Raw genomic sequence first — 17330 nt, 5'->3', positions numbered from 1 at the left:
TCAGATTTGCTTTAACAAAACAAAACAAAACCTCTACTGGAATTTTTCAATGAATGCTACTTATTAAGAAAACACACACTTCTAACCAAACTCACTCAACACCTTTCCCTGCACGAATCGAGGTTCATCTGGAGGGGGACCTACCTTCTACCCTTCCAAGGAGGATGTGCGCCAGCTGCTCTCAGTGTGCCCATTTCTGTGGCCATCTCTGAATCACAGAGCCACCTCAATGAGATCAAACAGAGGCATCAGCAGGAAACCAGCCAGGTACAGCTTCAACCCCGACTGTTCCAGAAAAGGAGTTCCTCCTTTCCTGTGACCTCTGACCCAGTCCATGGAAATGGGAGGAGACGTGACATACCCGGGCCCTGGCTGTAAGTCCAGTTCCCCCACCTGGAGTCTGAGATCTTGGGTAGATCTCAAGCTCTTTAGATTCTCTGAGCCTGTTTCCACAACTGTCCAATGTGCAACTACCTGGTTTTTTCCCCAAGTCTCACCAGTGCAGTTGTGATGATTCGAAAGAGTTGGGGCCAGGGCAGGGACAGGGGCAGGTTTTGTCAGAAGTGCTGTAAAACTTGGGTGTGTTATTACTTGGACAAAGTGCTGATTTATCAGCTGACCTGATTTATTAGAGGTGCTATTTGCAGGGACTAGAAAATTTCCCCCTCTTTTTTCTAGAGCTTCTGTTTCAAGAAGTGACGAGGAGAGGGTGTGGCTTTAACCAGATGCACCCAAAGAGGTCACGTGGTAAGGGAGAGCAGACCGTGCTCTCCCTCTGGGCTGGGTCCCTGTTAACTGACTGACATATTTTATCTGGTTGAATCCTCCCAAGGATCCTGTGATGTGGTTATCTCATCAGAAAACTCAAAATGCAGATAGACGTGGGATCCTCCCTGGTTTGTCCTTTCACTGATGAGTACCAGGTGCCAGGAAGCCAGCTGTGCTGGAGGAGTCTCCTCCAACAGGGATCTGGTTGAAGTGTCCCGGCTTCTGAAGGGCAAAGGGGAGTTCTCATCTCAGCTTCTGCTTCCACACCTTGGCACCCTGGTGCCATTCCTGGGCTGTCACTTCAAGTCCACATGCAAGGGCCCAGGACACGCTGCCCTTTCTCCTCCTGACCTGGCCTCCCCTCCCTCGGCTGAGGGACATTCTCGAGCATCTAGGGGTGGAAGCTGGCTCCACCAGTGTCTCCTCCCAGGGTGTGATCTGGGACAGGAGGTGGCCTCCAGGAGAGCTCTTTCCCAGATGACTCAGTCAGCTGTCATCGCAGCCATTTACCTAATGCTGAACCGGGATGGTTCCGGAAGCTGAAGTCAGCAAGCAAGCAAGGGGCTGGCCAGTTCCCATAACCACCACCAAGTCTCCACCTTGTTGGCCCTCTAGAGGGCAGGCCGGGCCAGTCTGAAGAGCCCCATTTTAACTGGAAGCTGATAGATATTCTGGGGACTCCTTTCCCATTTTTCTCAGTGACTGCTTTGGCAAGAATGGGCTACTAGGCTACTAGGTGGGATGGAGGCGGGAAAAGGGAGACCATGCTGGCTTGTGGTCCTTCAGAGGGCCACGGGAGACCCCGCCTCTGTGCCAACTGCCAGATCCTCTGGGGGGAACGGGGATTGAGCCCACAGCCTCATGTCCGCCAGGCAAGGCTCTAACACTGCTCTGCAGAGACAGAACTGGTCTCTAGATACTGCTTTCAGGAACACTTTACTTTGGGGCGACATCCCAGCCCTTGGTGATGTTTTATTTTGAGACAGGGTCTCCCTAGGGCCGCCCAGGTTGGCCCTGACCTTGCAGTCCTCCTGCTCAGCCTCACAAGTAAACTGTGCTTTCAGGTGTGCCCCACTGTGTGCAAGACCAGGCCTGTGGATTCCTAAGCAAATGTCCCATCACTGAAACTTCTAGTGTCTGGGGACACGTGGCTGTGGAGGAGCCGTGTTCACAGAGTACAGTGTGGCTGGCAGAGGTCCTGGGCGACTCGGAAGGGATGCTGCTCTCCGGGGGGCCGTCCCTGCGCCCTCTTTGAGGAGGCTTTCTGGCTGGCGAGCTTGCAAGGACACCGTCCGTCACACAGGGGGACCGTCCGCTTGGGATGCGTCCTGCCTGTGTAACTCCACTCCCTGGGCCCTCAGGCCATGCGGGTGCCTGTTCCTAGCTGCCCATGCTCTCAGGAAGCCCTGCAGCTCTGCGGGCCTCCTACCCGCTGCCCAGGGACCTGCGCAGGCCCGGCCCCTCCTGCAGACGCCTGTTCTCCCGAGCTCTCCGGTGCTCTTCCCAGAGCCGAACCCGCACGGCTCCGCAGACCCTCACTCCTCTGCGGTCCCGCAGTCCTGTCATTTTGAGGACTGGACGTGAAGGGAGAGGGTGAGGCCCTGCCTTCTTTCCAGGAACTACCCACAAGGCAACCGAACCGGTGTGGAGGGAAGTTTCTTTCTGGGGACGGAACGACAGAATCAGGAGTCTCCAGGACGTGGGAGGTGATCATCGATGCTGTCCACATCCCAGGAGGGGCGACCCGACAGCGGGGACAGAAGTGGAGACCAGCACTTAGGACCTGCTCTGACAGAACGCAAGCCCCAATCTGATGAGGCTGGAGAGCTAACTTGCACAGAAGACTCTATAGGACTGCAGTCCAGGAAACTCGGACTTCAGGGAAGGCCGCAGGTCAGACGACCCAGACTCAGAGACTTTCAAGGGAAAGGCGGCAGGGCTGGGAACCTGTGGATTAAAGCAGATTCGGAGGCAGCCCACCAATTCAGTATGTAGTCCTTATTTTAACCAAGATTCACACCAATACACTAAAAATTTATGACAAGCAGGGACGTGGACACTGGGTGTTTAGTGACACTGAGGAATCACTTTTACTTTAAGGGTGGAAAATGGTATTATGGCCATTTGTTTCCAAAAAATCATTATCTTTTTAGATATATGCTGAAATATACATAATAATGTATTTTATATATATCTAAAGTCTGTGATTTCTTGAATTTCCTTCAAAATAATGCCGAGGCTCAAGGGGAAAATGGGCAGGAGCCTAAGATCAGCCATGAGTAGATAATGGTCCATGCTAGGTGGCGGTACACAGGACTTCATTGCGCTTCACTTTCCCACGTGGTCAAAATGTCTGGAACTCAACGTAAACAAAATTTAAGAAAGCCACCAGAAGAAGGGATGTGGAATGTACAACCTCCCAGCCTTAAGAGGGCCAAAAATGAGCAAAGCAATCAATAGGACAGGGCGGCAAGGGAAAGTGGGAAGGGCCATAGGAAGGAGAGAACAGAAAATCAGATGCCAGTGATAATGACACACGGGAATGGAGAAAGTTCATCCATTAAAGGCAGATTGGGCTAAAAATAAGAAATTCAGTTATACTTTTCACAAGAGAACCTCTTAAAAATTAAAAGGAAATAAAGGCATAGAAACTATTGATGACACTAATTACTTGGTAACAAACAGGGATGGGGTCCAAAGAGCTCAAAAAGTAAGAACTGAAATGTGTGAAATAGAATGAGCAGCAATGATCAGTGGTGGACCCAGGAGGACAGCCGCAGGGCGGCAGCGGGGCCAAGGCCAGGCTGGTTGGGGTGAGCCGGACCCAAGGGGAAGTGCAGAGGAAGAGGCGCTGGGAGAGGACAGGGGGCTGCTTGTCTGCCATGGGTGTGTTGTTGAGCCTGTTGGATTCCCTCGTGCAGATGCAGAGGAAAGGCGGAGCAGAATAAGCGGTGGAGGCAGAAACATTTCCGGGGAGAGAAGACTGAAGCTGCTAAGACCCAGAGTGCCCGGGGCAGAACGCAGGGACAGAAGCGAACGCCTTCTGTTTTGTTCGTTTCTGATTTATTGATTTGCCATTACACAAACAGTACATGGATGCATATTCAAACATGGAACGTTACAGTTAGAGCTAACGCAGGCCACCAGACGGCTGCCACAGGCTGGCTGGTGTCCTGCTGGTCCTCTGCAGTGCACAGCCCAGGTGCGCTGTGGGTGCGAGCCCCGCTGTTACAGGGTGTCACCTGGTTACATGTATTGCTCTTCAGTTTCGCCCTGAACTTTTAACATTGTATCCTAGATCCTTCCCGTGGGTGCGCTAGGCCTCTCATTGCTTCTCATTGACAGCCTTTTGTAACCTAGCTGTATTCCACTCCCTTGTTTTGGTTGTCCAATATTATACTATAACAAGCAAAGGTGCAGATGACGTTACTGTGTAAGCTGCCCTGTGAACATGTTTCTTTTGGGTTATATATTAAAACATTGGAACTTCAGGGTCACAGGTGTGGGAATTTGGAATTCTAACGGCACCACCCAGTTGCGTTGAAAGAGCTGGGCTAGCCTGTGCACTGACCGCAGCGGGTTCCTGCTTCTCCACCCTCGCCAGCTCTTGATGGGTAGTCTTTTTAATATTTGCCAATTGGCTCTGAGAAGTTACTTTGTGTTTTCACCTGCATTTCCTTATTTTGCTGAGGGCAACTCTCTCTTCATGACCTACTTTTAAAATGATTTGCTTTTCCATAGCTTTCAATTTCTACGGAGGATATGGGAACAAAAAAACAGAAGGCTCACCGATAGTCCAGGTAGAACGGATTCTGTGAGAGATTCTAAACTTCTTACTTTCTTCCCAAATGGCCTTGCTGTCTCAGTACTAGCTAATTCCTTCTTTCCATAATGATTTGAAACACACTTTTATCATTTACTCCATATAGATATGTGTTTATTTCTGGATTCTCAGCTCTATTAGAGATTGATTTTTGGCATCGGGCACCTGAGTTATTCTTAACTTGGGTCATTGACTACTACCTGTTTTTGTTAGCCAGGTTGTGTTGCTTGTGAGGCAAGAGACAATAAATATAATTCACGACACATATCCTATTCTAAGTTAGATTTAAATCAGCTCCACTATCTATTAAAAACACAGGGTATTAAAAGATGTGTAAACTTCTCTCTCAGGCTAATTCCCTGTTGCAGGGGATACCTCACAGGTTGCAGGTAGAGGTGGAGGCTCTCTAACAGATCCCCTCTTACTAAAAGCATTGTCTGATGTTAAAGCTCTTTTGGTGATTTGAAGCCGCTTCCTGGAATAGCAAAGGGTCTCTTGACAGGGCCGTATTACCACTGTTTACAGGAGCCTTCCATCTCACTAAGGCCGAGGTCCCGCAGCCATGACGCCGACTGTCACCCTGGTCCTGCGCCACCTCAGCTTCTGCGTCATGCTGACCTAGGAGCCCGGGCTCGGCATAGATCACATCCATTCATCTTTCCATCCCTAAACGTCTAAGACAGGGCGCAGCACCTAAACTGAAAGAGAATCTAATCGCATCCCTCCAGTGTTTTTATAAAATTAAAAATGTACCCCAAATTCCTCCTGAACTTTGCTTTTGGTGCTTCACGAATTTACACATTTTTTTCAGTCCATGCAAGTCTGCCACTTGATTAAGTGATATCTAGTTATTTACTTCATTTCTAGTGATAATACTAGAACTGGACACTGACCTGAGGCTACATCTGCCCCTGTGGGAAGGTGTTCCTTTGCTGCCCATGGACCTCCTTGGGCTTCATCTATCTATAGATACGTTTCTTGCCTGTGAAATGAGAGCAAAACCATGCTCTAGAAAGTCTTTGGGGTGCAGTGGGCAAGAGTGCTTCACAGTTGTTATCTGGAAGCATCACAGGCATGCGGGACTGCAATGGGAAGGCGACCTGACTTCCTCCTGGGAGAGCTGAGGAGTTGCGTGTGCCTCGTTTTGAACTTCAGCTGCTTTTCCATGTTGGCACGCCTTTGCCTTCTCTTTTTGGAAGGGTGACCATGGCTTCTGTAGGCAATATCTTACTTTGTAAATTTAAATACTCTGGATCTGAGACGTCAGGTTGCTGGAAAATTCCTCTATCAGCTTCCCTGGCGCAGAGAAAGGAAAACAAAGTGACTCGCCACCCAGCTATGTTGGCCAATTCAAGAACCAAGTGGCTGTGCCAGTGCAAAACAGACTTCTGACTTTGCCATCGCTAATCCTGAAAAGCTGTCTTATTTTCCTTATTTGATGATTCCATTAAGGAAAAGAGTGCATATGTCTGTGAACTTGAACTTGCCTTATGTGTGCCTCGCGTAGCATTTTTATCTCTGAACACAGCATGCCATACCAACTGTACCCACTCAGTGCATAGTAATCCTCCCACTGACAAAGGGACGTCTGCATGTCAAGAGCAGATCTCGGTATGGAATTCTGGGACCTGCACAGAATTCACAAGACGAGGATATGTCTGGAATGTCGAAAAGGGGTACTGGTGCAGGCATACCTCACGAAACAACACGAGTAGTGTTGCTAGAAAACGAACAGGGACCACCAGGAGGCAGGAGATTGGCAGAGGTGCGGGACTGCGGCCTCAGCTGGGGATGGATCCACCTCAAAGGCCAAAAGGCTAAAAGCACAGCAAAACCTGTCGGCCTGGGGCTGTCAGGGCGACACCAGTGCTCCTTTCAGAGAGCAAGGTACAGCTCTTAGGGAAAGGCTCTGGAATCGTGCTAATCCTGGTCACCATAAAAGGATTAAATTTTATGTACCTTTAGGGCTGAATTGCCAGAGGCATAAAGTGACCACCAAGGTTCCTCCATGTCCCCCACCCTTTTGTGAGATTCTTGAAATTCTTTTAGCAGGAAACAAAGACTTGGGTTTCATAGAGCAGTATGTGGTTGCTGGACATAACAGACCGAGCTTTCCAGTATTAGCTGGGGCTCTTTGATTTTCCTTGAAGGGGCAAGGACCTGGGACATATTAGGTCGGGAGTGGAACACTGATTGACATGCAAAGAAAGACCCCAAACTTTCTCCATGAACTTCGAGGGAACTGCCTGCGCAACTCTGCCCTTTCATCACTTCTTGCCTGGATTCCTGTTGTCCCTCCAAAATTACTTCTCAGCTCCCAGTCTCAGTCCCCCCAGTCGACTTCCCACCTGCCACTGAGCACTACCACTCTGCCTAGTGTCTTCAAGAAGTCGCACTTGCTTTCTAAATAGGTGCCACAACCATCAGGGCTTGTGGGGCGGTCACTGCCAGGCTCTCCCCTGAAGCCCCGGGGCTGCCCCAGGACCCTTGTTCACGCTCTCCTCTAAACCTTTCTGCATTGTTTTCTTGTGCTTGGAATGCCCTTCCGAGGATCTTGCTGTAACCTCCACTCAGATGTCACCTTTTAGGACACCTACCCTGACAAAGCCATCTTTTGTACAAGTACTATGTAAGGATTTGCTTTTGTTTTTCTTTCCAGTTTCTGCTTTTTATCTGTTGGCCGGTCTGTAACTTTAAACTGTAAATCCTGAGGACTGAGCTTTATCCTTTTAACAGGATTACTGAAGAGAACTCAGTCATGTCTTAAAGAGCCTGCCACAGGCTATATAGCTTCAATTAACTTAATTATGAGTTAAAGTAACTATCGAATCCCAACTATCTGTGTGTGTGTGTGTGTGTGTGTGTGTGTTGTTTTAGGGGTGTTGCAAGTTGTAAGATCACACTGGAATTATGGAAAATGAATTCTCTTTGGGGAAAATTAAGATTTAAATTGTACACCTATTACTGTATTAGAAAAATTTCTACTTATGAATTCCTGGTTGGCTAAATAAACCAAAAGAATGCTTATGTAGCACCCTGGTCTGTAGACACTGCACTGAGAAATTAAAAATACATGACATACCTATACAACTGCCCCCAAGTTGGAGTTTCAACCAGCTAATATTCTAGCTATTTGGAGCAAGAGACCCAAAGCTTCAAGGTAAGACTGAAAGTTATTCAAGATCCTAAACAAACTGACCTACTGGGGGAATGCTTGGCACTTCAAATACAAGCCTGACAGCTTCTCCACTGTGCCCACAGGAGTGTGGGGCGTGCCTCGTGGGAGGTCTGGATATAAGGACTTCTCCTGGCAGCTGTTTTTTTGGCAGGTGGAGGTGTGGAGCTAAAGGGAGAGTCTGAGTTCTGACGGAAGGAGGTAAGCAAGGGCAGGCACAATAATTTTGCATTTTTGACGCTGCACCGTGAGTTATCACACCGCCCAACATTAAAGAGTACTAGTATTTAAGGCTCTTGAAACATATTGTCAAATTGCTTTCTCAAATACACAGAAAAGCCTGACTTACTACACGAAGCCCTGCACTTCAAAGATGCTTAACAACTGGCTAAAAATATTAACTTGCATTTCTTAGGTTACTAGAGGCTGAACCTTTAGAAACCACATTTTATTTTCTTCTGTGAATGTTTTCCTCCTTTTCTATTTTAACATGAGTAGAAGTAACTGCTGCTGTTACCATTTTAAACTTCAACATATTAATTTCCTTGATGACTGCTCTTCTCCTTTATGAAACATTACTCTATCCCCAGAATCAACACTTATCTCTTACTTTCACAAAAATTGCAACTTTTTTTCCCCAGTGCTGGGGATCAATGCAGAGCCTGGAGCACACGTGCCAGGCAGGTGCTCTACCACCGAGGGCATTCCCAGCTCTGCAGCCTTTTCTGGGGTTTCCTTCTCAGCCTGAGTGCGTGCTGCAGGCCAGTCCCGGAGGGTGCACTGGCAGGTCTTCGGTCAACATCCCCACAGCGAGGCTTTGCGCTCCACCTCACCAGCGTGGCTCTATTCAGACTCACTTCATGTTCTCAGGGTGACTCAAGCCTATAGTTAGTTCCTTCAAATATTTCTAGTTATTGACATTAAAAATGTGTCCACTGAAAGTACATCCTGCAGCACAACTAGAATATAAAATATTTGGTAATCCCACGTACATCTCAATTTTATGCCTTCTGTTTGTGGATAATCTAATCAAGTTTTTATTCAAATAAAGAACACATCTTTTTCAACATGGAGAGGTAACTTCTATTTCTCATTAACTCCTGATTAGTTAGCTGGCTACAGATACAGCACATGTTAATTTCTACAGGCACCTTTCTGAATTCAAGTAAAAGTTTTGGTAGACAAGGATTTCCTACTTAATGTAATATGAATATTGAGTACAAATATTGCTCACCATTCTTCCAATCTTTAAATTATTCACTTTGAAAATTTAAGAACTATCATTAAGTCATTAACAACACAGGTTTTCATTTAAGGAATACTCTGAACTGTGAAAATACAAATCTAGTCAAATTTTGAACACATATAGAGCCAAATATTTCAACAAAACTGCAGTTTAATTTCAGAAAATGTGTTAAAATATATATTTATACATCAATTTCTGACATACACTTAATGTGTTAGTATACACAAAATGATGCTTTCTCTTGAAACTGTATTTATGAAATGTACATTTTAATTTAAATACTCAGTATACACTGCACTTAATCTGCATGTTGCATTTATTAAATACATTAAAATCTGCAATGTAACAAAACGTTTTCTGCATACGAAATTCAAAACACCATTTTAAATGAACAAAAGATGGCTCACTTCATTTGTTTTTGTACAACTGGTGTACTGCACACCAGCTCAGCTCCACCACACTACCTGTTCGTTCTTTTTTATTTGACATTGTTCACAGACTAGTACATATTACAATAAGAGTGCTGGATAAAAACATGAGGTACGAAAGTGGTTCAAAGATTATAGGTCATGCAGATCATGCTAGACAGCAAAGAAAATTGTGACCGAGAAAACACTAAATAAAAATACATAAAGAATGTGCATTATAAAAAAAAAAAAAAAAAAAAAAAAAAAAAACAACAAAACAAAACTCCATTACACAGCTTTGCTTCTTTGGTTACAAAGTGGGTTGAACAATTTCACAGCTTTTTATTCCCAACCGAAAGAAAAGTCATACGAAATGTCGAAAAGCAGAGGAATCGTGGCAATTTCTCTATTAGAAAGTAGAAACAAATGAGCAAAATTTTCTTCATCAAAATAGCCCAATTATTCATTATATCACAATAACTGGTTGACTACCTGTACAGCTGCACTATATGTTCTTCATACTTACACTATACAAAATTTACATTCAAGCTGGGTCTTCACTACTGAAAATAAATACCAAAGCTAAATTGCCATTAGTGTTAGAAATATGCCAGGATTCTTTTGTTCAATTATTGCCTAAACGTTTTATCTATTAAATGCAATCCTGTCTTTCAGTTCCTTTACTGATATTTATAATTATTCAAAAAAATTAAAAAAAGTTCTGTGACATTGTTCATGTACATTATGAAAATAGCAGCCCTGTAATAAATAAAATACAAATAAATGAAAACTTATGTAGGCAAATATTACTGATATTGAAAGAAAAGTGGCTCTTTAGATGAACTGTTATTTATAACGTGGTGAGAAGGCTCAAGGTAAACCCATGGTAACAGGAAACGCGGAGAGCCACCGGAACTCTTAAAGACCTGCTCGTGCGCACCAGGTGAAACGCGGGCTTTCTGCTCCTTTTACTACACCCCACCGATTACTCTCCTTGTGTACTGGTGACACGGAACGGGACAAGGACAGCGCTGCATGACATCTCAGAGAGGAAGAGCTCTTGCAGAATGATTGTCTAATACTGAAAAGGCCAAACACAACCAAAGCGCGGCTACTTGCTTTCTACAGTGGGAGGAACAGCCGTGGCAGCCGGCCGCCGCGGTCCCGGTCCGGTCCCGGTCCCGTCCCGCAGAGTCGGGGCTCAGGCGGAGGAGACGTTGGGCTGCTGCGGCGCCTGCGCGGGCTGCGGGGGCTGCGCGAGCGCGGCGGGCTGCGGGGCGCTGCTACCAGGGTTGGCCTGCTGGGCGGGGAGCTGGGACAACTGGTCGCTGTTGGAGAGGGATTTTAACAGTGCGTTTTCTCGTTCAAGTAAAGAGTTTCTTTCGACTAATTCTTTTATTTGTTCCTTTAGAACTTCCACTTCTTCTCTCACTGCATACATCAAATGGCTTTTCACCAGATCCTGTGAAAACGAAATTCGGAACGTCAGAGTGAAAGGAAAAGGCACTGCTTTTTGGTTCTGGACCACCTGGTGCCTATAAACACGATTTGTTTTGGTTTTAGTTTTCCTGCTCCTGCTTTTAATGTTTCCCCTATACCACAACTGGCCTGGGTGATGGGTCGAGTAAAATCTAGTTCTCAAATACAGCAGCAAGCCCCAAATTCTCCTTTTCTTTCTTTTTTCGAGACAGGTTCTTGATATGATGCCCAGGCTAGCCTCATATTTGCGATCCTCCTGCCTCAGCCTTCCAAGTAGCTGGGATTACATGTATGCACTATCAGTCCAGCTCAAAGTTTTCCTTTCAAAATTCAGAATGATTTCCAAAAATATTCACTCCCCTAAATCAGACATTTAAGCTTAGAATTTAAAAAAAAAAAAAATCACATGCTTATAAGTTAGATCGAGACGACAAAGGAGTTATACTCCAATGAAAAAATGATATTAAATCAGCCACAGAACTACTTCAGAGATAAAGTGACCTGGAATTTCCAACTTTAAAATCTTAGGATTTATAAAATCCTAATACTTTGAGACTAACCGTCCTTATTTATAGTTTACCTATACTTTTAATTATTATTATTATTTTTTTTTTTCTTGTGGTGCTGAGATTGAAGGCAGGAGGTGCTTTACCACTGAAATAGATCCCATCCCTTTTTATTGTTTGAGACAGGTTCTCATTAAGTTGCTTAGACTGGCCTTGAATTTGTGATCCTTCTACCTCAACCTTCCAAGTTGCTGGGATTAGGGTTAGGGTGGTGCTATGTCTGGCAACTTTTAATATACTTGAATCAGTGTATTTTATATAACAAGAACAAAATCTTTAACAAAAAAAAGTAGCAAGAGCAGAGAGCAGAAACCAGAACCCGAAACCAGTCCACTCACTGAAGCTCACAGAGACATGGCTTTTGATGGGCAGAGGATGATGACCATACTCAGGGTGTGTGATCTCACCGGTCCCTCCAATGGCCCTTTTCAACTGAGATGCATGACATATGAGATATCCAGATGGCAGAAATATTTACTCAACCTGTACCTTTAGACTAAAAATTCTCAATGTTCTAACATTTTCAACTAAATCTCATTATTAAAAAATATAATTTAGTCAACTTTTAAGAAATTGTTTGTTATCTAGAATTGGTAAGCACCGAGTGCTTCATAGGACCCACAATCTAAGAAATTAGAGTACTATAAGCTTTTACTTACCATTGCTTGTTCTATTTTGTTGTCAATGGCTACAACACCTCCCCCAGATGCACTGGAAAAAATTAGAATATTTCATTAAATTATTCTATAAAATTTAACCTCCCTTCCAACTTTTCATAATGTAAAAGACATCTGTTTTATTTAAAACCAAATATGATCACTTAAAATAGCTTATTAATAAGTCTATTCTCCCAATTTCAATTACTCAAGAGTTCTGACTCTTAAAAAGAGGGTCTCAGTAAATGGATGATTTCTAAAATTCCTTTGTAGTTCCAACATTTGTAATTTGCCTGTGACATGTGTATGCTGCCTTAAAAGTAACTCCCAATTTTATTCAGGAGTTCTCCTGTCAGTGAGCAGTACCCTTTTATCTCTTAACACTTCACAGAACAACTACATAGTCTCATCTCTCTCATGTGGAAATCCCAGTGATTACGTGTGTTAAAACTCAGATGATGATTTAGAGATGGCTTCTAAAAACAATCCAGAGGGCTTTTGGGGCACAGCTGCTTAACGAGGAACTCAACATTCTGGCAAACCTACATGCTTTGACTATAGGTTACCTGCTGGCAAAAATCACCCAATAAGGCATGTGGTTTAGACCAGTTTTTCCAGAAAACAATTGAAAGCAGTCTAGCGAGGAAGTAAATCCCAAGTTCGAATGCTACTTCAGCACTTGTAAGATAATGACACAGAAGGTTGAATATTTGTCCTCTTTGGTGGTCTATATTCTCTCATGTATTAAGTAATAAAAGTAGGAAGATGTATCTACATTTTCTTATTGGTATTTTTATCAGTTTTGAAAAACAGTAGTAGGTATTAAAAATTACTCTTGTAGGGCTGGGGAGATAGCTCAGCTGGTAGACTGCTTGCCTCGCAAGCACGAGGCCCTGAGTTCGATCCCCAGTACCGCAAAAAAAAAAAAAAAAAAAATTACTCTTGTAAAAGAACATCTGATACTTTATTATATAAACACAAAGAAGTATTTAGAATAATTTTTACACAAAACATTACAATATATACAAAGTCAGAAGATTTGGTACTAAAATACCAGAAGACAATTCTACTTTAAATGGTTGTACCCTTAATGTTATATCAGATTAAGTCTCAGAAAATAATTGTGCCTTTCACACTGTGATCCAAGGAGGTCTGATTGTAATTCTGGTTCTGGTTCTCACTATCTGTGTGACCACCAACAAATCACTTACTTAGCACCCTATCCATAAAATGAAGGTGTTGGTGTCAAAACTTCAATGGACTTTCCACTTCTAAATCCCTGGAACTCTGAATACATGGAAAACACTACTTTTGTTATTTGAGCATTAACCACATTAATTACAGCATATTGTTTCACTTTTTGCTGTTGCCATTTCTTAGATGGAAAGGGTTTTGTATACCCAATAACTGGAAAGGACATACAGATGTATAACAAATACTTTATACATGTTGGGCTTTAAATGCTTGTAGAGGGCTGTGCAAAGCAAAGTAAGACTACATGCAACTATAAATTACAGAACTATATAAACTGTGAGGCTTTAGTGTAAAGTTCAGTGCCAGAATTCAAGTAACTATGTTTACCACAACTATCAACCATATTTGGGCAAAAAAGATGATGACAGGGAATTAGAGGAGCATTTGCTTGAAAATTCTAATCATACTTTCTGTATTTTTATTTCTACCAGGGAAGATTGAGTTAATTCTATTCCTTCAATATATATGAGTTAAATACTTTGAAATGTTATTAGCTTTAGTATCAGTTTTAAACAACTGAAAAAACTCTAAATGGTTTATTGCTTCTTGTTTAAAGATCAAAATCCTATACCTAAGGAATAATTACCATGCTATTCTTTGAATATTAATCTGACAAACTCTTGTCCTTGATTTCTTTTACAAAAGAAACAGACTTACAGGATGTAAATGGATAATGTTGTAGATACATATCCCTTAAAAGGTATCAACCCTTTTTTGTCCCATTGTTCCAGATGTGGAAAATCAAAAAACTTAAATACTGTGTATATCCATGTATTTATACAATATTATTATGTAATTATAAAACAATGTAATTATATATTATATATATAATATATATGTAATGTAATTATATAATATATAGTAATTATTATAATATTAATATGATATATATACATATAAGCTCTAGAATATTATTGCCAATTTATTTTAATGTACCTGTGTCAATTTTGTGGAAATATTTGCAGAATTGAAACCTTGGGACTTTGTGGGTTAGTATTTCAAGTCTGTTGGGCACTGTACTCTAAAAGAATTAAATCAGTCACAGACATGATTACTATCATTATAATGACCTTTGACTATTTTGAAGGCTGTTATTCAATAACCTAATGCAGTGGCCTCAGGATAGCATGCACAGTCATCTGGAGGTTAGGTAAAAACAAACTGCTGGGCTCCACACACCTCAGAGTTTCTGATTTAGCAAGTATAGGGTAGGACCAAGCAATATGCATTTCTAACAAGCTCCAGATGATGCCGATTCTGTTGCATGAACATGTGTGAGAACCACTGGCTTACAGAGATTATAGAGAAAGAAGGAAAAGGAAAGAAAGAAAATAAAAAAGAAAGGAAAAAAAACCCCTAACTCTTGTTTTAAAACTTTAAGGTTGGTATACAAAATTCTTCATGACCTTGACCTCTGCCTTGGACGGTCTCTTCTTACACTCCATCTGGTCTACTGCTCTATGGTCTTATATCACTACCTGCAATCTGTGGAATATAAGCTCTCTCAGGTTTCTTTGGCTTTGCAGGAAATGCTCCCTCATTTGGAGATGCTCACAGTTCCGATTCATGTGGCATCTTCCACTTGTCCCATAAGATTCTCAGTGCCAACTCTAATGTCTTTTGATTTTCTAAGGTAGAGTCAATCATCATCCCTTCTGCAGTCCACCAATAGTCATAAATTTTTTTGCAATGCAAGAAGGTGGAATAGAAAATTCTGGCTCCTCATATATGTATTGTGTAAATTCTTAGAAATTATTTAATATTTACACACTGCTGTTTTTTCATCTAAAATAAGGATTATATGTGCTAATTGATGAAACTCTTGTGAGGATTAAATGAGTTTAAATAGTACTTGGTATAGTTCCTAGCACACTGAGCACTCAATACATAATAATGATTATTTTTACCATTAAAATACTACTACTGGCGATCCTATTAGGCTGATATTCTTTTTTTTTTTTTTGGTACTGGGGATTCAACCCAAGGCACTATACCACTGAACCACATCTCTTTTTATTTATTTTTATTTTGAGATAGGGTCTTGCTAAGTTGCTTATAAAGGGCCTCGCTAAATTGCCAAGGCTGGTCTTGAATGTGCAATCCTCCTGCCTCGGCCTCCTAGTTGCTGGGATTACAGGTGTCCACCACCATGACTAGCCAATTTTTTTGAATTCTGAAAAATCCATAGTTTTTGAAGTGCAGCTCCTGGATCAGAGCATCAGCATCACCTAGGAAATGACTAGAAATGGAAATATTTGGATTCACTTTAAGTCTACTAAGTTGGACACTCTTGGGATGGGGCTAGTGATATATTTTAATAAATCCTCTTGGTGATTCTGATAGAAACTAATGTTTGAGAACCATTGCTTTAAATAGGAGATTTGTAAGGAGGATACCAATATGGTACTCTTAAGTAAATCAGAGGGTACTGCTCTATTTCAAGATCCCAGGATAAGGTTGAAAAATACCTTATCAACAAGGGTAGAAAGGTGTATTCTATGGTGTTCAATGTTAACACTGATTTGGCTTTCTTTTAAAATAAGAAAGCAATGAAGCTAAACAAATAACTTCCCTTAAAGTTTCTTTGCATCACCTAATGTTATAGTATCATACCTTTTCTTTTTTATTACTGCATTCACCACATCATATTTTGACGGTTAAGCAGTTTCCTCAACTTAAGCTAGCTAAGGGAAGCTTCCTGTCTTTCTTTTTAGTACTCTCAACAAAGTGGATATATACTCGGTATATAGTTAAGTATCCCAAAGGCAGACCATATGCTTTAGGTGAAGTGGTGTGCACATGTACATCCATACTCAAACTGAAACAAGTAAACTTCAAACCAAGTGCTATAATTACTGCCACAGAAGCATGGGGAAAATGAAGAGTTCAGAATTTTCCCTTTTAACTACTATTATATATACTATAAGTGCTAAATAAAGCCAAAGGATCATTTTTTTAAAAGCTTTCTGTTTACTATGGACCTTGAGAAGCATTTACACATAAATTAAAACTTGCAGATATGGAAGGAGTGAGCAGAAAAACAGAACTGTGGAGGCAGTAAGAAGGAATGCACTACCCTTTTACATGACAACTTTTTTACCTCCTGGAACTGTCCCGTAAGAACCAAATGAGCTTGAATTTGGTAAACAAAGCCAATTGCCACCACACTTGGAGGAGGAGTCAAACTCCCTACCAATGCCCAGGGAAGACAGCACGGCTTCCCGTGTTCTTCTAACTCGCCCCAACTGGCTCCCACCAGATTTTTTTGTTACTCAGATCTCCTTGATATTTATAAGAGATCCCTTGCAACCTCACTATGAAGAAATGAGGCTAGGTAGGTAAGAACCTTCACTTCACAAGTTAAAATCAGTGAAGGCAAGGGTAATCTAAATTGATTTCACATTTAAAAAAAAACTCTTCATGAGAAATCAACTTTATCTGTAGTAATGGGGACAGGTAATCATAGCTATTTGTCTAAAATAAGACCAATGCATAATTTTCCCTAAGTCAACATATTTTGACTACTTTGTCTTCTGTCCTCTTCTCTATACAAAGCTAATTAACAAAGCAAAAAGGTGGAGGAAAAGAATAATTAATCACTTCCCATTTTATGGCAGGCACAAATTATTTTCATCCTTTCAATAAGCCTGAGCAACATTCTTGTTGTACAAATAAGCCAAGTAACTTGCTCAAAGACACAATGCTCGGAACAGGATTCAAACCTAGACCTAACGTCAAAACACATTTCCTTCTGTAACAGTAAGACTGTGAAGAGGGAAAGCAGCTATCTGTGATGACTTAGAACAGATCCTGAGTCACGTTTATTGTGAAGAGTGCTTTAACTAAACACCATAAATGAATTGTGAAACCATAAGTATGGATCCAAAGATTAAACCACATTCATAATACCATTTATCTTATCTAGCACATTCCCAGATGTTCAGCTCTGAGAATAA

General features: G+C 42.1%; 1 protein-coding gene across 4 annotated transcripts in view; it reads right to left on the bottom strand.

The window, feature by feature from the left end:
* Positions 1-3975: 3975 nt before the first annotated feature.
* Tsc22d2 (TSC22 domain family member 2) overlaps positions 3976-17330 on the bottom strand; it is a 53389-nt gene continuing 40034 nt past the window's right edge. For 2 of the 4 annotated variants that reach the window (XM_047563340.1, XM_047563341.1), the window contains 2 exons: positions 12124-12175; positions 3976-10881 (listed from right to left, as the gene is read on the bottom strand). In XM_047563340.1, the coding sequence (XP_047419296.1) occupies positions 10621-10881; positions 12124-12175 (313 nt within the window). In that variant the 3' untranslated portion in view covers positions 3976-10620. The remainder of the gene's footprint in view (positions 10882-12123; positions 12176-17330) is intronic. The other 2 variants (XR_007110141.1, XR_007110142.1) reach the window with 1 other exon arrangement.

The sequence above is a fragment of the Sciurus carolinensis genome, chromosome 9, assembly GCF_902686445.1.
Source record: "Sciurus carolinensis chromosome 9, mSciCar1.2, whole genome shotgun sequence".
Taxonomy (NCBI): domain Eukaryota; kingdom Metazoa; phylum Chordata; class Mammalia; order Rodentia; family Sciuridae; genus Sciurus; species Sciurus carolinensis.
This window is presented reverse-complemented; position numbering and strand designations above follow the sequence as displayed.